The 23,737-nt window shown below is 55.1% G+C and overlaps 1 protein-coding gene across 1 annotated transcript in view; it reads right to left on the reverse strand.

Annotated features, from left to right (window-relative positions):
- IGSF21 (immunoglobin superfamily member 21) overlaps positions 1 to 23,737 on the reverse strand; it is a 201,469-nt gene that overhangs the window by 20,233 nt on the left and 157,499 nt on the right. Inside the window, exon 4 of the mRNA XM_036447298.1 lies at positions 9,416 to 9,534. Coding sequence (XP_036303191.1) covers positions 9,416 to 9,534 — 119 coding nt within the window. The remainder of the gene's footprint in view (positions 1 to 9,415; positions 9,535 to 23,737) is intronic.

The raw sequence follows: 23,737 nt of genomic DNA on the forward strand, positions 1-23,737 counted from the left end.
GGAGTGAGGGTTAAATGAATATATTTAAAATGCTTGGAGCCATGTTTGGCACCCTGTAACTGCAAAACGCACCACTAACATCATGTGTCCTGGCTGTCCCATATTAAAAGGAATCTCTCTCAGTCCTTTCCCCATAGCCGGCACACAGTAGGTGCTGCTAAATATCGATTGAATCAAGAACTTGTAAGTGTGATCAGATGGTCTTCCTCAGAGAGGGGCTGGTCCGCTCCGTGGCCCCAGGAACAGTGCCTGTTGCTTATATGAGTGGCCCGCTCCCTCCAGCCAATTTTGAGTCAGAGAAATTCCAAATCACGCCCACGTGCACATGTGCTATGGAAGTCTCATCTGCACCCCCAACTCAGGGCCTCAGGTTCCCACGGAGGGAGTGTGGCAACCAGAGAACATTCAGGCTCATACTCCAGGCTTCTCTTTGTTAGCAGACTCAGTTTTCTTTTCTGTAAAATGGGGCTACTGATCATGCCGATCGTGCTGGGAGGAGCAGTTGATGGTGCAGCCCACATATTCCCAGCTGTTGAGGGGTCCCTGTCTCTGGTTACTGTCCATCTGGGTGCCACATTGCCCCCCACCTGGAGAGGGACAGGGTCCCTCCCTTTTCCTGGCAGCCTCGTGCAGTGGGAGAATTGAGGGTTCAAATCCCGGCCTGCCCACTGCTGTGAGGTGCCAGGCCTGCTCCCTGGCCTCGCTGAGCCGTCTGGAGTTTGCCCACTGCTGGTGAGGCAGCACAGGGAGGACCAGTGGGCCTGTTGCTGAGGACACAGTGGCATCGGTCAAGGGCATTCCTACTTTGCAGGGCTGTGTTCAGAGAGGAAGGGGAGGAGGACTCTAGAAGCTGTCCAGGAGGCAGTTAGCAGGCTCGGGCCTTTGGGGCTGACGCTGGGAAGTGGCTGTCCTTGATAGCTGACCCAGTAAGCTCCAAAGTATTCCTCTGAGCGCCCAACCCATCTGTCTGGCCCCTCTCTGAACTGGCTCTCAGCCGGTGACCTCTGCTCGCTGGGGACCTGTGGGCAGGCAGGCGGGCAGAGAGGGCAGTCCGCCCCCAGGTCCCTGGCCAGGCCGGGCCCAGGCACTCAACACGGCTCTGCCTAGTCTCTGAAGATGCTTTTATGTCCAATTGGGAAGACCCTGGCCACTCCGGCCTCAGTCATGGGAGTGCAGCCCCCTTCTGGCAGCCCAGCCCAGCCATCTGTCTCATGCCCCTTCTGCCCAGCTAGCTGCCCCCTCAGGAGCCCTGGTTGTTGAGGAGAAGCCTGAAGAGATCCTTGGGACCGTACCCAGTGTCCCATCTTCAGTAGTCATCTGCTGAGTGAGCTCACAGTTCCATTGGCACCTTCTCGGGGGATGGTCTGCCAGTTCCGGCCATGTCATCCCCATCTGCTCCCATCTTTTCATTGGTCCCCATGTCCTCTAGCTTCTGTCTGGAAACACCTGGCATGTTCCAGCTCTATTGCCCGGGGCCCCAGCTGGCTCCTGGCTCCCTCTAACTGCCCGCCCCGCCCAGCGCCTTTCTCTGCACCATCTCTTCTACAACAGATCTAGGAAGCACGAACCTTCATTCCCCACAGTTTCCAGATGGGGAAACTGAGGCTTGGAGGGGAAGAGGCACAGCGAGACTGTGGAGGAGGTGGGGTGGGACTCAGGGCTGCTGCTCCGGGGCCAGGGTGGGAGGACAGAGGGGTCCGCCTGGCTCAGAGGTCTCCCCTGGACAGATGGCCCTCCCTGCAGATTGGCAGCCATTCTGAGGCCGGCCGGCCTTGGCAGGGTGAAGGGCAGGGCAGAATGGGCAGGAAGGAAGAACAGCTACTCTCTTTGTGGGCTCACGGAGAGCTGGGGACACAGGCCTTCCCCTCTGGTGCCCCAACAGGGGGTGGAGGGGGCTACAGTCAAATAGAGAAACTGAGGCTCAAGGGGCTTACACAACCTGCCAGCGTGCTCAATGGTCATGTCCAGCAGCCCTGGAGCCCGCCTGCCTGGGTTGTCACACTGACCTGTGCCCTCAGGCACATTTGTTAACATCCCTGTTTTCACACTTGTAAACAGGGAAGGTGGCAGCAGGCCCTACCTTAGAGGGCTGTTACGACAATTAAATGTGTTGACAGGTGCAAAATAGAACTGTGCCTGGTGGATAGTCAATGTGCAGTAAACATTTGCCGCTTTTATTACGAGTCGTTGCAAACGGGGTTTGAAATTCACAGCCGAATGCAAGGTTCAGACCCTGAACCAGTCCTCAGCTCTCCAAGGAAGTGCTGTGTCCAGCCAACCGTCCCGGGCAGAGGGACAATTCTTCACGTGGCCACGACAGCCCACCTGCCAGCGTGGGAGAGCCGGGGCGCCTGCTGCCAGCACCCAGGTGGGTGGGAAGGAGGACAGGAGGACGGGGAGGGAAGGGGCTGAAAGGAAGGCTTGCCCAGCCTGTTACTGGGGTGGGGGTGGGGGAAGGGGGCCTGGTCCTCGGGACCCAGGGGCTCCTGGGATGGGGGGTGGCTCTTGCACCCTCTGCCCCTCAGTGCCCTGGGCTCCTGGATCCTAACCCGCCCATTCCTCCTCCTGACGGGCTCTCTGGAGTCTGTGGCCACTCTAGTGGCCTGGGGCCAGCTCACATAATGAGTTGGAGCCCAGCAGGAGGCTCCAGTGCTGAGGCTCCCAGCCAGGGGAGGGAGCTGATCATTTCCCTCCCAGCAGGCGTCCTGGGCTCTGAAGGCGGCTGGTGGGGGCTCTCCATCCTGCCTCCCAGCAACCCTGCCTGTAGTCCCCCAGGGATTCTCATCCAAGCCGCCTCCCTCCAGGACCCAGCCTGCCCCATGGATGGCCATGTGCACCTGCCACCGCTGCTTCTGCCTGGGAGACGTGCACCCCAAGCTGTCCTGCGCTCAGGAGGGTCCTTGGAAGGGCGGCCTGCAAACGGAAGCCCCCATTCTCCCTAGTACCCTTCAGAGACTCAGAGTTGTGTCTCTTCCGCTTCGCTCAGGCGTGTGGGTGCACCACCAGGCCTTGGAAGACACAGGGTCTACCCTCAGCCCGCAGAGCTCCCCATCCCACGAGGAGCCATAGACATCTCTGCTTCCCCAGTCAAGAGAGGTCCTCAGCCCTCCCTTCATTGGCTCTGGGAAAGTGCTCCTTTCTCTAGAGAGGAGCACTGGGCTGGGAGTCCAGAGGCTTGAAGTCAAGAATCTGGTCCTAGAAAGCAGGGCTTCAGGTCTCTGGAAATCCTAGGTTTTGGCTTGGCCTCATGAAAGTGGACTCAACCTGCCCCCCCTCGCCCCCACTCTTCTCTTTCCCCGCTCCCCCCCAGCAGCCTGTAATCTCCCTCTGGGAGCGCTCACCAGCCCCAGGGCGAGCTTCTTGCAGGGGGACCTGGAGGGACTGCTGCAGGGAGACTCCTGGACCACAGGTGCCCAGCAGGGGAGTGCCTGGGCCAGACCAGAGGAGGCCAGATGGCTTCAGAAAGCAGCAGAAGTGCATAAAGATGAACATACCGATCAAGGGAACAGAACAGAAAGTCCGGAAATAAGCACTCACATTCACAGTCCATTGCATCTCAGCAAGGATGCCAAGACATTTATTTCATCAGGGAACCAAGAGCCTGTTCCCGAACTGGTGCTGGGACAATCGGATACCCACCTGCAGGCCACGGCGGCCAGCTCCTCTCTCCGCCGCGCACAGAACCCATCTCGAGGTAGGCCACCCGCCTAAACACGAGCGCGCAGACTACAAAAACCGCTGGTAGCCTCCTTAGACCGTCCAACGCACAAGCAACCAAAGAAGAAATATGTAAACTGGACTTCATCAAACTGAAAACTGCTTTCCCTTTATTTATTCATTTTTAAATATATTTTATTTATTTTTTACAGAGCAGAAGGGAGAGAAAGAGGGACAGAGAGCTAGGAACATCGATGAGAGAGAAACGTCGACCAGCTGCCTCCTGCACACCCCCTTAATGGGAATGTGCCCGCAACCAATGTACATGCCCTTGACCGGAATTGAACTTGGGACCCTCCAGTCCACAGACTGATGTCTATCCACTGAGCCAAACCGGTTTCGGCAAAACCAATTTCCCTTTAAAGGACACCATCAAGAAAGGGAGATGCTAACTCAAGATGGGGTGAAATATATGCAAATTATATATCTGAAGAGGCGCTTATATCTGGAATAAAAAACTCTTGCAGCTTAATGATAAAGAGACAAATAACTGCACCAAAAATGAGCAAAGGGTCCGGAGATATTTCTCCAAAGCAGATATCCAAATGGCCAAGAAGCACATGAAAAGCTGCTCCACATCATTAGCCATCGGGGGAAATGCGAATTGAAATACCGTTTTGCAAGGAAATTAAAAATATATGTTGACGCAAAATCTTGAACATGAAGGCTCAGAGCACAGCTATTCACAATAGCCCCAGAGTGGAAACAGCCCTCTGGCCATCGGTGGGTGAGTGGATAAATGAAAGGTCGTCTGACACACATGGACTATTCCTCAGCCTCAGACAGGAATGACGTCTGATACCCACCCGGTATGGACGCACCTCAGGACATGATGCTAAGCGATGGGAGTCACAAAAGAGCGCACATTGGCTGAAACCAGTTTGGCTCAATGGATAGAGCATCGGCTTGGGGACTGAAGGGACCTGGGTTCGATTCCAGTCAAGGGCATGTACCTTGGTTGCGGGCACATCCCCAGTAGGGGGTGTGCAAGAGGCAGCTGATCGATGACTCTCTCTCATCAATGTTTCTAGCTCTCTATCTCTCTCCCTTCCTCTCTGTACAAAATCAATAAAATATATTAAAAAAAAAAAAAAAAAGAAAGAACGCACATTGTGTAACCCCATTAACAGGCAATGTCCAGGCAAATCCACAGAGGCAGGGAGTAGGTTAGCGTTTGCCTAAGACTGGGGAGAGGGGATATGGGATGGAGGGCAGTGGCTGATGGGTACAGGGTTTCTTTGGGGGCAATGAAAATCTTCTAAACGTGATTGCACCACTCTGAGTATGCTAAAAACCACTGGACTGTGAATTCTATCTCAGTAAAACAATGTATTTAAAAAAGAAAACATGGGGTAAAAGTACCAGATGTACTTAATAAAAATCCAGTAAGAAAAAAAAGGCCCTTAGCTGGTTTGGCTCAATGGATAGAGTGTTAGCCTGTGGACTGAAGGGCCCTGGGTTTGATTCCGGTCAAGGGCCCATGCCCAGGCTGCAGGCTCAATTGCCAATAGGGGCATGCAGAAGGCAACCAATCAATGATTCTCTCTTATTATTGACTAGTGGCCTGGTGCACAAAATTTGTCCACAAGGTGGGGTGGAGGTGTCCCTCAGTTCGGCCTGCACCCTCTCCAATCTTGGACACCTCGGGAGATGTCCTACTACCTGTGGGATTGGGCCTAACCTGGCAGTCAGACATCCCTCTCACAATCCGGGACCGCTGGCTCCTAACCGCTCACCTGCCTGCCTGCCTGCTTGATCACCCCTAATCACTCTGCCTGCTGGCCTTCTCTCCTCCAACTACCACCCCCTGCTGGCCTGCTCACCCCCAGCTCCTCCCCCGTCAGCCTGCTTGCCCCCAACTGCTCCCTCACCCCACTGGCCTGATCACCCCCAATTGCCCACCCCTCCTATCCTGCTTGCCCTTAACTGCCTCTGCCTTGGCCCCGCCACCATGGCTTTGTCCAGAAGGTCTCCCAGTCTAATTAGCATATTACCCTTTTATTAGTATAGATGTTTCTATCCCTCTCCTTCCTTTCTGAAATCAATAAAAAGAAAATCCAGTAAAACACACTGGAAAAATCCCAGCGGTGCAGAGTTCATTAACAACTGTTTCCCGGGGTGGGTGCCGTGTCCCCCAGCCCCGGGTCTGGAAAGCATATGGTGTGCTTTGGCGCCCTTGCAGCCGCAGGTTCCAAAATCCTACCTTCATCTGCCAACCTCACCGGGAAGCCTGCACAAGAGAGGCAGGAACCCTGAGCTGGGGCGTTTTCCTGAAGCCTGTCGACCCTTTGCGACTTCCGGTAGAACAGAGATGACCTGTGGTTGAGACACTACCCCTGCTCCACCACCAGCACCGCCAGGGCAGCCTAGGCAGGAGGCAGAGTCTCTGGGCTTCCTTATCTGGCAAAGAGGGAGTGGTGTGCCCGCCTCATGGAGCTGCTGTGCTGGCTCATTGCGTTAACTGTTAACTTACGAGGAGCTCAGCACAGTGCCTGGCGGATTAGTAAATGCTCAGTGGAGGGCGGCAGGGAGGGTGGCTGGAAGCAGAAAGTGTGGGATTCAGAGCCAGACAGCGGCGCCTCCTGCTCGGCCCCCTCCTGGCCCAGCTCTCGGTTTGGCTGAATGGTTTCCCCCAGAAAAGAGCTGTGGAAGCCCTAACCCCAGTGCCTATCGGCGGGAGCTGACCTGGAACCAGCGTCTCTGCCGATGTAGCCATGTTCAGAGGGGCCTGTTCTAACATGTTTTCACAGGAAAGACATGCTGGTACCGTCCTTCCTGGAAAGAAAGTTCAATGCCAGCCCGTCCTTGTCCCAAGTGGAAACCCACCTAGATGGGGACTCGGGGCTGCTGGCCTCTGAGGCCGGCGCTCCTGTCAGAGGGGTGGAGTAGAGATGGGTCCTGGGTCCCTGCTGGATGTCCTTCCAGACAAAGCCATGCAGCTGTGTAACTCCCAGACTCCTACAGGCCCCGGAAGGAAAGGAGCCCCGCCCGACGGTCTGAGCTTTGGAAAGCCAAGTGCGCCCAGGGAGGCCTCGGTCTTACCGGGGCGAGGTCCCCTCTCTCCCCTCTGCACCCCACCTCCCCCCGCCCATCGTCTTCTGGCATTTGAGTGGCCAGAGGTAGGGATGGTTCCCTGGGGGGTTCGGAGTTGCTCTGACCTCGGCAGACCTGGGGGACTGTCCCTCACGTGGGTGAGCCCCTGGAACCTTCAGAGCCTCTGCTCCATCATCTGTAAAACGGGGGTGACAGTGCCTGCCTCGGAGGGCTTTCGTGGAGGTCACAAGGGTAACTGTGGGTTGGCATTGTGCACCCAGAGTTGGGCACACAGAACGTGGCCCTGGTTGTGAGCTATGGGCGGGAAGAGCCCCCTCGGTGGTGACAGCTCCGCCTGGCAATGGTGGCCGAGAAGCCCCGGGTGTCGGTCTCCTGGTGGCACCGGGTGGGGGTGTCTGGGCCTCGCCACGTTTCATTGATTGTAACATTGCAATGAACATGCTCCCCTGCACCCCGAGAAGAGCCCTGGCCACGCTCCGGTGACCGTGTGTAATGCGGGCCCGGGACCCAGCGTGCAGCTCTGAAATTGGCTTACGATTTATCTGCTGCTCGGATAAAAACATTTTAATGACGGCGTGCGGCACGAACCCTCGGCGTCCCCCATGGGGCTCCCAAATGTCTTTCCCCACCACCTAGCGGGGCTGTTACAGGCGTGAAATTACAGCCGCTCTCGAATTTTGATCTCTACCCAGAGGCCTCTGGAAACGGCGCGTTAGTCTACGCTGGCTGCACACGGGCGAGGGCAGACGGGAGCCGGGCTCTGCAGCAGAACTGCTCGGAGCTGATGATGCACGGGGGGCCCTGGGCTGTGTGCCTGGCTCCCTGTCTCCCCACTGTCCCGGGGAGCTTCCCTTAGACCCCCAAATCAGCCAGGGGCGGGGCCATCTTGCACCATAGTTGGCTGCCATGGTCCTTAGGATCTCCTGGGGCACGAAGGAGATCCCACTGGCCGGGAGGCAGGGTCTGCGTGTGTGTGTGTGTGTGTGTGTGTGTGTGTGAGAGAGAGAGAGAGAGAGAGAGAAAGAGAGAGAGAGAGAGAGAGAGAGAGGGAGAGAGAGAGATACACAATGCCACAGACAGGCCACAACAATAAGGAGCTTTTAAGGTCTGAAACCTGCCTGGACATATATTTGAAGGAGCCATGGAGGTGGAGACGAGGGAGGCACAACTTTTCTCCTAATCGTGCCTGCCTTTTGCTGACATGGTTATGATTGGCAGAGACCGTAAGAGACACTGTTGACTGGGCGCTGGAAACTGGCCTGTTCTGTGGATTATCTCAGTTAGCTCTCCCCCCTGGCCAAGCCCCTCCATTCTCTGAGCCTGGGTCTACTCAGTGGGCACAGTACAGTGCCTGCCTGGCAGCTGGCATGGCTGCTGGGTAACAGGAGGTACCCTACAGAAACCTCCTCATGCTGCACCCCCTCCCCCCTCACTGCCCCCTCCCAGCCCGCCCTTCCTTTCCCAGCCAGTGGCCCGGACTGCCTTGCTGGAGGTGAGTGCTCCACATGCAGCCTCCGTGGGAATCAATGTCCTCCTGGAGGTCTGGCCTTTGGAGGTTTTCAATTTCCCCAGAAGCTACGGCTCCCCACGGTGCCTTTATGCTTCCATTGATTGCCGCATCCCGCAAGCTTTGTTTCCCTGATAAATGCCATTTGATAAGAAAATGGGGGAGCACTGGAGCCCGGAACTGAGACCGTGTCCAGCCCTAGAGTTCCTGGCATGGACATCTGTACTCAAGGGGCTTCGCCACCACTGGGAGCAAGGCCCTTGTTTTTACAAATGGGGAAACCAGGGTGGACACAGGCAGCCAGAGGCAGGGACAGGCCTGAGCATTAGCATCCCCACTTTGCAAATTAGAAATGGAGGCACAGAGCCAACCCCAGAACCCAGGAGCCCCGACACCCAGTCCAGTGTGCTTTCTACTTTGTCTCTCAATGTGCAAAGGATCGGGAGGCCTGGGGAGGGGCACGCGGCTGCGTCAGAATCATTCTTCCTGCAGCAGGTGTGCGTGCGTCCCGCTGGGCCAACGTCTCAGACCCCCTGGAGGCTCCTGGTTGTCCTCCCCGAGGAGCGCCATCCCCTGCGCTTCCCCACGGGTGCTTCTATGAGTGTGGCTCTCGGCTTCCGCTCTGGAACGGTGCTCTCGCAGCTGACCCGCAGCGCCCTGTCTCTCCCTCCCTCCGAGTCCTCACTGGCTCACAGAGCCTGAGTCTGGGTGGTCCATGAGGATCCATTCGTCCTGCATCCCGCCCATCTAACTGAGACCCGGAGTATGCGACAGCTCGCTGCCCTGCGGGAGGCTGCCTGCTCCCTCACTTCCTCATGTGTGCCCATCAGCGTGTCAGAGCCCCTCCAAGGTGCCGGCCCCTGAGGACCCGGGCTGGTAGAAGAAGGGGGTCCAGAGAGGAAGTCCTCAGTGGCAAGGACACACCGGTCACACCTCAAGGTGGAGGGTGGGAAAGGAGAGGGCCCGCTGCCAGCACAACAGGCATTTTAGCAGGTGGTGCCCGAGACAGCTCCTCGGTGCACATGCACGGGAGCAGGAGCACCCAGGCACTCACATGCACACACATATGTTCACATGTGTGCTCTCACACACACACAGCTCCTCACTGGGATGCCGGGGCCGAGGCCCTGCACTCACCCATGACGTTGAGGAAGATGTTGCCTGATGCAAGGACCACCTTCTCCCTCGTGGCGCGGTCGTAGATGCCCACGTGGCACTCGTAGGGACCGTTGTCTGAGACGCGGACCTCGGGGAGCCTGGGGGAGGAGAGCAGCAGGGTGAGGGCCCATGACTCGGGGCTGAAAGGGTGCCACCCCCAAGCCCCATGGTTCAGCCTTCGCTGAGCAAATGCTCCTGCTGGGCTGAGAGGAGGAGCCACATTCATGGAATGCCAACCGTATGCGGCCCATGCTCAGAGCTTCAGAGGGCGGAGGGGAGGGTGTATGCAGCCAAATTAAGTCTGTGCTCCTTTCAGCTTCATGAACTGGGCAGCAATGGTGCCCACCTCGAGGGGGCCTGGGGATGCCTCGGGCCAGGAGGCACCTGGTGTGTGGTGCAGGCTCAGAACTGCGGCCTAGGGCATCCCCTCCGTGGCTGCCTGCACGTACAGATCATAATTCCCGTTTCCTAAATGTGGAAACTGAGGCTCTAAAGGGGACAAAATGGCTAACACGAGCTAAGAGGGGAATTTGAACGCTGCCTTACTGCCACTTTATGCCCAGGTCTGGGATCTGAGAAGAAATGCAGTAAAATTCCTGTCTGAGGACGAGGAGACAAGGCAGCTGATCATTGCTCCCAACCATAAAATTATTTTCGTTGCTACTTCCTAACTGTGATTTTGCTACTGTTATGAATCATAATGTAAATATCTGTGTTTTCCGATGGTCTTAGGCGACCCTGCTAGCGGTTCTCAACCTATGTAGGTCGCTTAGAGTAAAAGTAGCTACAGACAGGGCCTGGGCGAATCAGTGAGGGGGCTGTGTTCCAATAAAACTTTATTTATTCCCATTGCCATTTGAATTTCAAATACTTTCTTGTGCCCTGAAATCTTCCGTTTTTACTATTTCCCATCATTGAAAAAAAACAAAGAGTAAAATACATTCTAGTTCACAGGCTGTTAAAAAAACAACAGCTGGATTTGGCCCATGGGCTGTAGTTTGATGATCCTTGTTCTAGATCCTTCCTCAGGGGGTGTGCAGGTCAGACCATGCTAAGAATGAGTTGCTGCATGGTTCTCTCTCTGTGGAAAATGCTGACAGGGCGGCTCTTTCTCCACTCTTGCACGGGAGATCCCTGACGGGGTCCAGAGAGCCAAGTTCAATTCCTGCCCCTGTGACCTTGTGTGAGTCCTGCCGTCTCCTGCTAAGCCTCTGAGCCTCTGTTCTCTTATCTAAAGTATGGGGCTGATTCTTCCTGGGACCTCAGTGAGGATTAACCTAGATGCGGTCCCGGCCAGACCTCTGTGGGCACGAAAGTGGCATTGCGTGGAGAGGCCCTGTCCCCTCCCATCCCTGCATCCTGAGGGCCTGCAGTCAGAGGCCATGTAGTAGCTGCATCAGGACCTCTGTGTGTCCTCCAGCCAATTCCAGCCTTATCTGGGTCCAGTCACGCAGCCAACAGGGAGTCTATTCTGGCCACAGCTTAGCAGTGGGGACACGTGATTGGCTCTTAGAGGTTTGCCAAGAACAAATTCCAGCATGTAGTAATTACAAGAGTTCCATCAAAAGGTTGATGGGACTTGGGAGGCTCAACAAGGGTGAGCCACATATGTCGTTTACCTGTTGGAAATGGCTAAATGGCACTTCCCCCAAACGTGAATAGGAAAACAGCTTTCTGCCAGATAGCTCAGGGCATTTTATTGCCTCCTGTTGGCCAAACACCTGAACAGCTGCAGGCTATTCCCCAATCTGACAAAGCTCTGTACCCTTTGATACCTTACCCTTTGATGTGTATATTTCCACCTTGCCTTAGGATAAATTGTGAGAATAAAAGCACAGGTTCTTGGTCAAGGGAAAGTCTTCAGTTCCCTTTAGCTGAAGCTCCTCTGATCCCCCAATGCCTTTCAAAAATATCTTTTGTCCTTGAACTCCTTAATCATCTATGCGAAGCCCCTTTCTCCAGAATGCTGAACCCTTTGTAAGGCTGGGGAAAAGAACCCCAACAATTATGGTGTTCTAACGAGGGACACCAACAGAGGTTCTCTGCTGCAGCAGGAAAGTGGGGTAAGAAGCTCATATGTACAAATGCATAGTAAATGCCAAGCGGAGAGCAGGCCCTTCCCACCAAACTGGCCCCACAGTCCTGTGGGAGACACCCTCTGGGGAGGGTGGGGGCGGGCAGTGGCTAAGAGCACAGGCTGGGGTGTCCATCCCAGCCCTGCCACCCCAAGAGGGAGAGGCCCCCCGGTCCAGTTCTTCGCTCCCACCCATTGTGGACATATTTTCCATGGTTCCCGCTAAGCCTCTCTCTCGCCCATCTGCTTCTGCTGAGCAATCTAACCTCAGATTTACGCCTTCCTCCTCTGTTTCTGCTGTACCCCATGTTTTTGTCTTCCAGCTCCATTTCCTGTGATTCACTGCCCCCCCCTCCACTCCCCGTCGCCACCCCACACCTGGGCCCCAGCCTGGATTTCCATGGCTGCTGTCTCTCTGAGCGGATCCAGCCCCTCTGTAGCTCCCCGTCCTCCCACCACCCAGCCCACATTAGCATAAACAAACACCTTCATTTACATAGAATACACAGAGGTTGACATCTGGTCCACCGACTGTCATGAAAGACTTAAAGCACAGGGAGCTTTTCATCAGGGAAACTTTGTGGGGGGATGCTGCCTCCCTCTTCCTCCCTCCCTTCGGGGATCTCAGAAACAGCAGGGAGCTCTCTCCCCTCCTGGAAATGTTTTCTTTGTTTGCAACTCAGCTAGACTGGAAAAAAAGGCCTCCCCACGGGGCACTGTGGACAGTGACAGTCACCTCAGATGACATGTTTAGGTGACACTCATAGGTGTCAGGGATCGAGGCTGCCTGCCCAAGTGCCTGTGTGGGGACAGGTGTTCAGGGGACATGCTCCAGTGCCTGCGAAGAACCCGGCTCGGGCTCAGGGGACCCGTGTGGCTGGAAGCCACCCAGGTGATGTAATCAGATGGTAATGACACGGCTGGCACTCCGGTGGGGCTGTTCGGGTAGCCGTCACATAGGTGATCTATGCAGATGTGTTTATGTGCTAGTGACACAGGTGACATGTTTAGGCAATCGCTACACTGATGACACGCTCCGGCGACAGTAACATAAGCAATATGTTTGAGTGACACGTATGGGTGACACGACCCAGATGGTAGAGAAGACAGCTCAGGGGACCGGGGGGGGGGGGGGGGGGGGGGAAGGCAGCATCTCACACAGATGCTCTCCTGCCTCCGATGGTTGCTCTACTGGTTCCCTAGCCCCATGCAGGGTCTGAGTCTCACCTTGGGCTCCATCCTTCATTTCTCTCTCCCCAGGTACAGTCCAGGACCACACCCTGAGGTTCCGCCTCCTAAACAGATCCTGAGCTATCTACCTCCCCTCACCTGCCCTGCATGCCGCTGCTCCCCGGGACAGGGGGGTGGGCAGATACCGGCTTTCTGCCCCTGCCCATTGCCCTCCCGACCCGTTCTCCAGGCAGCACCCAGCGTGTCTCAAATGCAAATGGCATTCATGGCGCTGCCCTACCCGACCCCCTTCAAAGGCTTCTCTCTGCTCCAGGGTAAAGACCAGGATCCTGACCTTGGCCAAGATGGGCTGCACACGCGGTCTCCAGCCACACCTCTGCCTTCCTCCCCTTCATCAGCTGCAGGGGTGTTCCTCCCATCACCCCTGGGCGCCAAGCTCCTTTACTAACACCTACACTTTTAATTTGGAATTATTGTAGGGTTACAGAAAAATGGCACAGAAACTAGAGAACTCCCCACACCCTCGCCCATTTCTCCTCCGTTGGCACCTCACACGACCACGATGCCATTGTCAGAACCACGTTTGCGTGCCCCTGCTCACTCAGCTCCAGACTTTTCCTGGATGCCACCAGCTTTTCCTTTTTCTGCCCCAGAATCCCAGCAGGGTCCCTCTGAGGTGACACCCACAGGTTACTTGAGCCACGTTCCCTTTTGGATTCAGCGTGTTTGCTGGCAGCATTCTCCTTTCCAGAGAAGATGGCATTTTCTCCCCCTGGACACAGCCTTCAAGTTACAAAGGAGCAGTCAGTTCTTAGCTTAGTGACTTCCTGGACAGGGAAGGCGGACAGACAGATGGCATTGGTGACCAGGATGGGAGCCTCCCTTATCCCTGTCTCTTGTCACATGTCATTGCAGTCCCCCTGTCTAGGGGTGGAGTCTCTTTCCCCTGCTTGGCCCTGAGACTTGTTTTGACCAACAGTATGTGGTGGAAATGATGACATACAAAATCTAAACCTAAGTCTCAAAAGATCACCCTGCCCCCCACTTTCTCCCTTTCTCTGCCCTGAGAACAAACCTCTGAAGGAAGATGAGGACACCTAGATAGAGGCTTCATTGGCCCAACCCTTCCAGTCAAGGCCACATTCAGGAATGTGCCTCGCCAACCCCTCGCCTCATGAGCAATAATACATGGTTGTTGTTTTAAACTATATCCAAGTTTGGGACTGCTTGTTATGCAGCAATAGCTAACTGATACAGCAGGTGTCCTCATCCCTCTCCTTAGTGGTATTTGTCTAAATTGTAACTTAATTGGATATGTTGTGACTCTCGAATGTCCTCCCCTTCTGGCCACGCTCAGTAAGCTCCATGAAGGCAGGATCTGGTTTACCAGTGTATCCGGGCCTTGCACAGTGCTCACCGTCATGGTAGGTCCTCGATCAATATTTGTTACATGGATGGGTGGTGGCTGTAGTGTGAGCAAGGAGAACCCTCCCTCCCCCCCTCCCCCCTGCCCCGATGCAGAAAAGAGGGCCATCCCCTCCCCACCTCAGGCAGATCCTAGTTCTTATCTCCAGATCTAGCCGCCACCAAGCCACTGCTTTGATTTGAACCAATCCGCCTCGGTGCCTCATCTGAGCTTGTGCCTTCAGCGTTTTCCTTCCAAAGTGGATTAAGCGGCCCAGAGACCTCTTTTTCCCAGACGTGAGTGGCATTGATCTGCATGCGGAAGAGAAGGCCTTCGCAGATAGCAGGGCCCCGAGGGGGCCGGGGAGGAGGCCTACTCTCTTCAGCAATGGGCTGCGATCAATAAACTATTAATAACGGCAAAGGTTTCTGGCGAGATCAGTGTAATGCAGGTTAGTGGCTCGAGTTTACCAACTCTGACAGCGGCTCTGAAGGGCGAGTAATTGTGGTTTTGAAAAGCTGGGCTCAGAGATAGCGGGGGCCCCATTGGCTCTCTTCGTGGCCCCTGTGGCTCAGCTGAGGCCACACAAGGGCTGGTCACGGGGGCTTCTGCCAGGCCCGGGGTCAGGGCTGTGGGCTGCCCGCCTCTGGCACAAGTGTGTATGCCTACGAGGTGCCACGTCTCGTGCTAAGCCTTGGTGGAGGTGGACGCATAGCGACCGAGTATTTGATTCCTGCCTCCGTGCCTTTGCCCAGGCGGTTACCTCTGCTTGGACCACCTTTCCTTGCTGTCTACATGGCACGCTTCTAGCCACCTTTCAAAGCCTATCTGTGACCCCACCTCATCCCTGAAAGTTGAGAAGATTCTGTGGAATGATTCAAGGACCTAGCTCAGAGCTGGTGTGGCATGAGAGTCAATGGGCTAGAATCGCATACGTGGTCTGTATTGTAAGCTCTACATTCAGATGCCACCTCCGCCAGGCAGGCTCCCCTGACTGCCCACCTCTGTGCCAACAGAGTTCCTCTCCACCTCCTCGGGCTGCATCTCATTTTATTGTGAACCCATCTGTCTCTCTCCGAGGGAAGCGTATTAGCCTTTTGTCTGTGAGCCTGGTAGGTGTTCAGCCACCCACTGTGTGAATGAGGGCAGTGGGAGCAGTCTGAGCCTGGTTAGGCTGTTAGGCACCCTGGGCCCTGGACCCAACTAGCTGTGTATAGTTGGAGAAGTCCTTTGGTTTCTCTGAGCTTTGGTTTCTCCATCTGATAAACGGGTATTATAATACTCGCCTTGTGGGATGGCAGCTTTTGGGGGAATGCTCATACTTATAATGAGAGGCTTTGTATAGCAAGCACGTTACCCTGTCTCACTGGATCCTTGACACCACCCTATTATAAGACACGGCACAGAAGTCATGCTCTAATAGGCACTCTGTAGTGATAATAATATTATTGTGCTTACTGTATAGATGAGGAAACTGAGGCACCCAGAACAGAGGTAACATGACTGAGGTCACAGAGTGAGTAGGGAGTGTCATGACTCAAAACCAAGCCTGGTAGAACCCCGATCCATGCACTGTCTTAGGAGCCCCTCTCCCACACTGCTCCTGGCACCCTCCTGTACCTGCCACCCTCCTGTACCAGCCACTGCTTCCAGAGTTGGCCTCCACTGCTCTTGAGCACATTTCTATTCTGAGCCTCACTGCCCCTCAGGTAAGGAGAGCCATCTGCTTCCTCCCACGGGGAGAAACAGGACGGGCTTTATGTTCCTACTAGAGGCCCAGTGCATGAAATCTGTGCACGGGGGGTCCCTCAGTACAGCCTGCACCCTCTCACAGTCTGAGAGCCCTTGGGGGATGTCCGACTGCTGGGATTTGGGAGAAGCTTCTGCCACCGATGATGTGCTTGCCAGCTATGAGCCTGGCTTCTGACTGAGTGGCGCTCCACCCGTGGGAGTGCACTGACCACCAGGGGGCAGCTCCTGCATTGAGCGAGGATGTGCCCACAACCAAGGTACATGCCCTTGACCGTAATCAAACCTGGGACCTTTTAGTCCACAGGCCAATGCTCTATCCACTGAGCCAAATTGGTTTAGGCTTTATTGCTTTCTTGAGGTATCATTGATAATACACTGTGCATAAAGTGTGCACACGTGTAGCGTTTCCATTATGTATACACCATTAAAACCACTGCCATTGTCAAGATCATGAACATAACACCTCCCCAAAGTTTCCCTGTGTCCTTTTATAATCCCTCCCACCCGAACCTCCCCATAGATCACGTGTCCTAGGATTTCCTATCAATGACTCATGGAATGGGTATGCTTCCATTTGGTTTCGTTCACTTTTCATCACCACTGGGAGATTCGTTCATGTCGTTGCCATGATCCATAATAGCTGGGCCCTCTCATGGCTGAGCAGCATCCTGTGTGTGCAGCCACCCACGCCTCTCTCCCTGGCCCCCTGCAGGTGGAGGTGAGGGCCACCCCCGCTGTGTGGGGGAGACAAAGAGCAGTGCTCCGAGTCTGTGGGGACGGCCTTGGTGTGGACACACGGCTCATTGTCCTCGGAAATACCGAGGAGTGGGAGGCCGGGCGTGGGCTTAACTTTGTAAGACGCTGTCCAGCTGCTGCTGAAGGGATTGTGTGCGGGCAGCCTTTTATGAGTTTTTGTCTTTCACACACAGGGCTCGGCCTCCCACCCACCCATTCCTTCTCAGTCAAGTGCTGCCACCCCTCCCCCCTACTTTGCAGTGAGCTTTAACCCCAAATAACAAGTCCTGTTGGGATTGTGGGTGCAGTAGGGATAAGAAGACTTGGTAAGAGGGGGGGGGACTACGGGATTTCTCTAAGTCAGTGATTTTCAACCTTTTTTGTTTTTAATCTCATGGCACACGTAAACCAATTACTAACATTCTGTGGCATATATATATACTGTGTGTGTGTATATATATATATATATATATATATATATATATATATATATATATATATATATATATTTTTTTTTTTTTTTTTTTTTTTTTCCGACCTGACAAAAGAAATCGGTGTACTTTGGATTCATCCACACCGATGGCTGTTGTGGAGGCTGCTGTCATTATTTTTAATTTGACAGTCTAAGAGAAAAGAGGTCAGCGCCCCTGACGGAATAGTCAGATTGCGCACGTTTTAAACATTCTCTCGGCGCACCCGCTGAAAATCGCGGCTCCGAGAGAAGCGTGCGCCTGACAGCCGAGGGCAGGGACTTAGACCCTCTTCCTTCCCACCCTCTCTCAGAGGAGGGGGCGGGCTGTGGGACATCGCCTTCCCTCCACTCCACCGCCCCTGCTCTGCCTGAGGTTCCCACTGCTGTTTGCTCTCCCTCTGTCCTCCTCCACCCTGCCACCAGCCTGACAGTGAGGCTGGCCCGGTCCTTTTCCAGCTTCAACTTTCCCTTCCCCTGATATCCACGTGCTGGAGAGTTAAGCCTAAACTCAGTCTGATTTCAAGACCTTCCCAGATCTGGTTCTGACCCAAAAAGGAGTAAGGGAGGGAGGGAGGGAGGGAGGGACCGAGGGAGGGAGGGACGGAGGGACGGAGGGAAAGAAGGGTGTGTGGCCTCACCTCTCCTGTGAAATAAAGCAGTGGAATCAGAAGGCTTGTGGGGACCAAACTTTTATAATCCACCCTCTTTAGGAGGCATTCTGTGATTCAGACATCTCCATTTATATACATAGCATCTCATTCTGGGCTAATGAAGGAGATTCAGGTAGCGATGGGTCCTTTGAGGCACCGCTTTAATGAAGAGACCAGAGAGCCTGTTCATTTGTGTAACCATTGTTTGCCTGGGAACGGAGCTTCTCAGGGGCCAGGAAACAGTTCTCTCTTGCAAGTAGGTTAAACACACCCCCTGCAATCTTATTAGCTCAGCGCCTGCTCCCCCTAGGCCCCGCTGGAGAGCTCTCAAGTGGGAAATAATGAAGTTTTACTGTTTGCCATGCTTCCCCGATTGTCTGCACATCCCCCCAGGCCGGGCCCCTGTTGCTCCCCCCCCTCAGACACACCTGCTCCCCCTCCAAGTTCAGGGTCACGCCCCTGGATGCTGGGGCCACACGTACAGCGTGCCACAGGGCAAAGCTCACAAAAGTGGCTGTAAGGTCAGGGATGGGTGCTGTTGGGATGTTTGCTGCTGAGACACTTGAAATAGGATCTCTGCTCTCTGGATAAAGGGTGGGGGGAGGGGGATGTTGAGGTTCCTGCTCCTCCTCCTACCCATACAGTTCGCAGAGCCTGGCTGGGAGCCGCATGTTCTGCCCTCTGGCCCAGGGGCGCCTGCTCGGCCACCCCAGCTGCCCTCTCTGTGTCCTGCTTTCCCTTCACGGGCCCTGAGCAGTGGCATGGACCCCTCAGGAGTGGACCAGGTACTGGGGTGGCATTGGTGGCCACTGGCAGGCCAGGGAAAACAGGTGGGGGCAGGCGAGAAAGGGCCTTGTCTAGGCCTAGACTTATCTTGGGATGGGTTCCTCTGTAGGAGACCCTGGGAGGGAACGGGTGAGCAAAGCATGGCTCAAACTTGAATCTGAGGCAACTGGGGAGCGAAGCATGGCTCCAACCAGAGCACCCATTCTCTGACCCATTGATAGGAAATCGTTGGGGATCTGGTTCAAAGGCAGACGCTGGCAGGGCTGGGTGGGCCCGAGAGTTCCTAGCAAGCTCCCAGTGGCCCGCTCTGTCTCAGGCCTCAGCCCTTCTCCCTTCCCCATGAGTCCCACCATCTGCTCGACCTCCCTCTTCCCCACCAGACACACTGGGCGGTGCCCTCCCACTGGCTTCTTCTAGAGCACATGTGTCAAACACAAGGCCCGCGGGCCAAATCCGTCCCGCCAGGCCTTGCAATGTGGCCCGCACCGCGCTGTCATCACTGCACTCCGCTGCGTTTCCATCACAATGACAGTTTATGACTGTTCAGTAAACCATTCGGCCCGCGATTTAGGCTGGATTTTAGATTTTGGCCCCTTCTCTGATTGAGTTCGACACCCCTATTCTAGAGCTTGGTGTGACTCCTCCTATGTCCCTGGTGAGAGCGGTGCAATGGAGAGTATCTGAGAACAGATTCTGCAGCTTTGAAGGAGCCCTCTGAGCCACCAGGGGCTGCCACAAAGCCGGCCGCACACTAACCCCGCTTCTCCCTTCTCCCTCAGCACCGAACTCATGCTGATCCTGCCCCCCGGGCCCCACCCTGCACCTGTCCTCCAGCTTCTGAAATTGAAGATGCATCCTCCATCTTTCCTGGCCTCCGGAGGTGGGTCTATGCTCTGACTCGCCAGACAGAGTACCCCTGACTTAGATCAGTGGTCACATGCGGCTCTTTGGCCCCTTGAGTGTGGCTCTTCCACAAAATACCACGGCCTGGGCGAGTCTATGTTGAAGAAGTGGCGTCAGAAGAAGTTTAAGTTTAAAAAATGTGGCTCTCCAAAGAACTTTCAGTCGTTGTACCGTTGATATTTGGCTCTGTGGACTGATGAGTTTGCCCACCACTGACTTAGATGAAGGGCAAAAGGTCTCCTACTACTTGGAGTGAACTGGGCTAAAGTCACCTGAAACCGTAAGACCTGAGCTACCCCTCGTCACCATATTCTCGAGGAAGAGCCACCTGTTCAACCCCACCGGCACAGCGACAGAACCGAGACCCTTGCTCCTTATGGCCAGGCCAGTCCTCTCCAGGAGCAGACTGAGCCCCGCCCCACCCAGACCCTCCCAGGAGCTTCCCCAGAGGAGTGGAGCCAGGGGGACTGTACCAGGCGGAGATGCTGGCGGAGAAAGGAGACTCCCCCTGAGCTAAGGACCGTTTTACGGGCACAGGGTGTATAGAGCAGGCCAGTTCTCCTTAATATAAGGTGACCAGAAGTCCTGTTTTTGGCGGGACAGTCCCAATTTTTAACAATTTGTCCCGTGGCGTTTTAAAAGGTCAGGACCAAACGTTTATAATCCACCCTCTTTAGGAGGCATTTTCTAAAAATCGGGACTTTTTTTAAAAAGGCCTCAGGACGCTGGACAAACTGTTAAAAATCGGTATTACCTTAATACCAACCTCCCAGCCTAACCTGGTTTATCCAGGACTTGCCTGGCTTGGGCTCGGAAAGTTCCATGTCTCAGGGACTCCTCAGCTCCAGGCAGATCGGAATGGCTGTTCCCTTACATTTAACAAATGAGAAAGCTAAAGAGACAGGCGTGACTGGCCACAGGCCAGACAGCAGTCAGGGCCCATCCAGGATAAACGGGGCCAGGTGACCCCGAGAGGGCTCTGGGAAATGGGCCAAGGACACGCCCCCTCCCTGGCAGGTGGTTTGAGGGCCGGTGATGGTGTTACAGAGCCCTTCACAGGGGGAGGGGGCACATAGCGTGTGCTCACTGAACTGCAACTGTGGCTGCTCTGAGCTGGAAGACTTAATAAAGTGGAGCCACAATGTGGGATCCTCCCTCCCCCCAACTGGTGGGCGGAGTTATGACATTACTGACAACTGCCACAGAGACATCCCTAAGACATTGAACCACCAATCAGCACGTGCCAAAGTGCCCTGGAGCCCACCCTTCCTGTTCCACCCTGGGTCCAACCCTTTCCTGTTCCTCCCCTAATAGAGACTCCCCGGACCAGCCATGTGTTGCTTCTCTCCATGTCCATCTATGGAGGCAGCCTGGCGGGGTCTTTCTCCTCTCCCACTCCTTTAATTCTGATTTCTCTACCTCCGTAATGAGTCCCGCTCATTACTGGGGAATAAACTTTACTTTAACATATCTTAGTGGTCAATTTCCTATGCCTCAAACCTAACATGCAACAAGCCAGGGATATCTGGTGCTCTTTCCCCCCCACTAAGCTGGGGAGTTTGGGTCCAGCTTTTTCCAAGGGCCAAGCAGAAGGGCAGGCCGGACCCGCTCCATGGGCCTGGGAGCCCACAACTGGGGCCCCACCATCTTCCAGCCACACACACACACACACACACACACACACACACATACACATACCCAGCTGGGGAGCCAGTCAAGGTCCAGCTAGTCTAACGGTGGCAGGCTTGCCTGGCTGGCATGACTCAGTGGTTGAGCTTCGACCTATAAACCAGGTCCTGGTTCGATTCCTGGTCAGAGCACATGCCCGGGTTTCAGGCTTGATCCCCAGTGTGGGGATATGTGGGAGGCTGCGGATCAATGATACTCTCTCATCATGGATCTCTCTCTCTCTTTCTCACCCTCTCTCTGAAATCAATAAAAAGAATAAATACATAAAAGAATAAAAAACTGTGAGAACTCTGAGCAGCACAATGAGAGGTAGACAGGATGTCTCTATTTGGGAGGGCAGGGGGCCCAGGGAGGGGGGGAGGGAGGGGAGGTCCGGGCAGGGGGGCCTGGGCAGCCATAAAACCTGCTTATTTAAGAAGCCCTCCCTTGCCGAAACCGGTTTGGTCTGCGGACTGAAGGGTCCCAGGTTCGATTCCGGTCAGGGGCATGTACGTTGGTTGCAGGCACATCCCCGGTAGGGGGTGTGCAGGAGGCAGCTGGTCGATGTTTCTCTCTCATTGACGTTTCTAGCTCTCTATCCCTCTCCCTTCCTCTCTGTAAAAAATCAAAAAAATATATTAAAAAAAAAAAAAAAAAAAAGAAGCCTCCCTCAGCACCCGGAGTTTTAGTGCCTTCCTCCCTCGGTGGTTTCACCGTTCTTTCCAGAAACTGCCTGGCATCCTTTCTCAGGGCCTTTAAGAAGCCATTAGCGTCATTTTTATCCCCCTTTCAACCTGAAAACGGTTCCCATCATGAAACTGCTCAGTGGGTGTAAAACACCGGTGGCTTCCAATCACATTGAGGGCTGGGAGGGAGGGGTAAGGAAGACGGGTGGCAAAAGAGGGAGAAATTGCAGAACATGCCAGACCCTTCCTGCCCCCCCCCCCAGCTCCCCTCCCTTTAGCCATCCCTCCCCTGCCCAGGGATCCTTGTGCCATCTCAGGCCCTGCCCAGCCCAGACTCGGGATTGGCAGTGCCACCCCTGAGTGTAGACATTATCATCAGGGCCCACAGCTGCGGTCTCTGGCTGGCCCCTCCTTACAGGCACAGGGGAGGGTGAAACACAGGTGAGCCCCGTTCTGTCCCTCTCACTTTTCCAAAGGACGGGGCTTGCCTCTCTCCCGCCCGCCCTCCCCCACCCCCACCCAGCTCTCCACTCTCCTGCATTCTAGCATTTCATGCCCAATGGACCTTCTGGCTGAACTGGAAGGTGTGGGCACTCATCCAGCCCACCCAGTCTCTGAGGACGGGGGCTCAGGGGGTCATCTGTGGCTCTGGGCCTGGGCTTCTGCACCATGGCTGTCAGGAACCTTTTCTGAGGCTCCAGGGAGGTCCCTGTGGAGGCCCCCTCACTCCCACCAGAGGGCTGCCTCAGAGGTGGCAGTCACGCTTGCCCCAGGGGCAAGTGCGGTAACCTGTTTCCAACGTGAGAAAACACCTCTCAGAAGTCAGATTTCTGTCCCCCGCGATGACTTCCCAGAGAAAACACAGCCTCACCTGGAGGTCCTCAGTCACTCAGCCCAGGCAGTTAGCACCCAGACCCTGGGTGGTGACAGATTTAGGGTCCCTGGCCCTACCGCTCTGGCCTCCTGGATGCCCCTTCACTGTGCCATCCGCCCTTCCCACCTGAGCCTCAGGCCCTGAATCCCACTCCTATCCCATCCTCCGTCTCTCTCTGTTGACCCCACTCCCCTTCTCTCTGGCTCCCTGCCTCCCCCTCCCCTGCCCCTCCCATTCTGACCCCTTCCTCTCTTCTCTTCCTCCCGGTCCTCCCCAGGCCTCTCTTCTCCATCTTTTACCGCTGCCATGGAAACCACTTTCTCTTCCACATCCTGATTGATCCATTTAGCCCCTCACAGTCAGTCTCCTCAACTCAGGGTTTGGTTGGGAGGCAGGAATGAGTGGGAGGGGCCAGGGGTTCAGGATGCTGCCTCTACCTCACGCTATCCCAGGCCCAGCAAGCAAAGGGAGGGATGAGGGCCTGTGATCCGAGACAGAATGGGTGGTGGGCGACTAGACACCAGGCAGCGGCTGAGGGAAACTCAGGCCAGGAGGCGTGGCAGGGTGCCAACCAGAAGCGAGGCCGTAATGCTGAGGGCACATGGCTTTGCCCGCTGCCCCCTTTCTGTCCCTCGTGGTTGCTTTGCTCTTTAACAGGAATCTCTCTGTCTTTGCCTCTCTATGGGGCAGTGAGTGGGAGTTGGCATTACGAAGGCCCCCAGCCCCTGGGAGCCAAGCCTGCCTCCAGCAGGAGGGGGGAGGCATGGCAGGTGGCTGTCCCGGGGTTCCTGCATTTCCTGGCACCGCTGATCACTCTGGTCTTGCTCAAGGCCAGCGTCAGGCCCCTGGACCAAGGGATTCTAGGGTACAGTGTGTATGCTTCCTTCCCCTCTGCATGTCAGTGGTTTACTGAGCACCTACTTCATGCCAGACCTGTGTGAGGCACCATGAACTCTGATCTCTTTCAAACTCCATGAAGCCATCTGAAATAATGATAATGATAATCTGTATGTGTAAAAGGCTAAGTGACCGACCATCCGCCCATACAACCATCCGACTGACCCACCGGCCTATACCTAGGACGTACACTGGCAATTTAAAAACA

The sequence above is a fragment of the Pipistrellus kuhlii genome, unplaced genomic scaffold (assembly GCF_014108245.1).
Source record: "Pipistrellus kuhlii isolate mPipKuh1 unplaced genomic scaffold, mPipKuh1.p scaffold_m20_p_2, whole genome shotgun sequence".
Lineage (NCBI taxonomy): Eukaryota > Metazoa > Chordata > Mammalia > Chiroptera > Vespertilionidae > Pipistrellus > Pipistrellus kuhlii.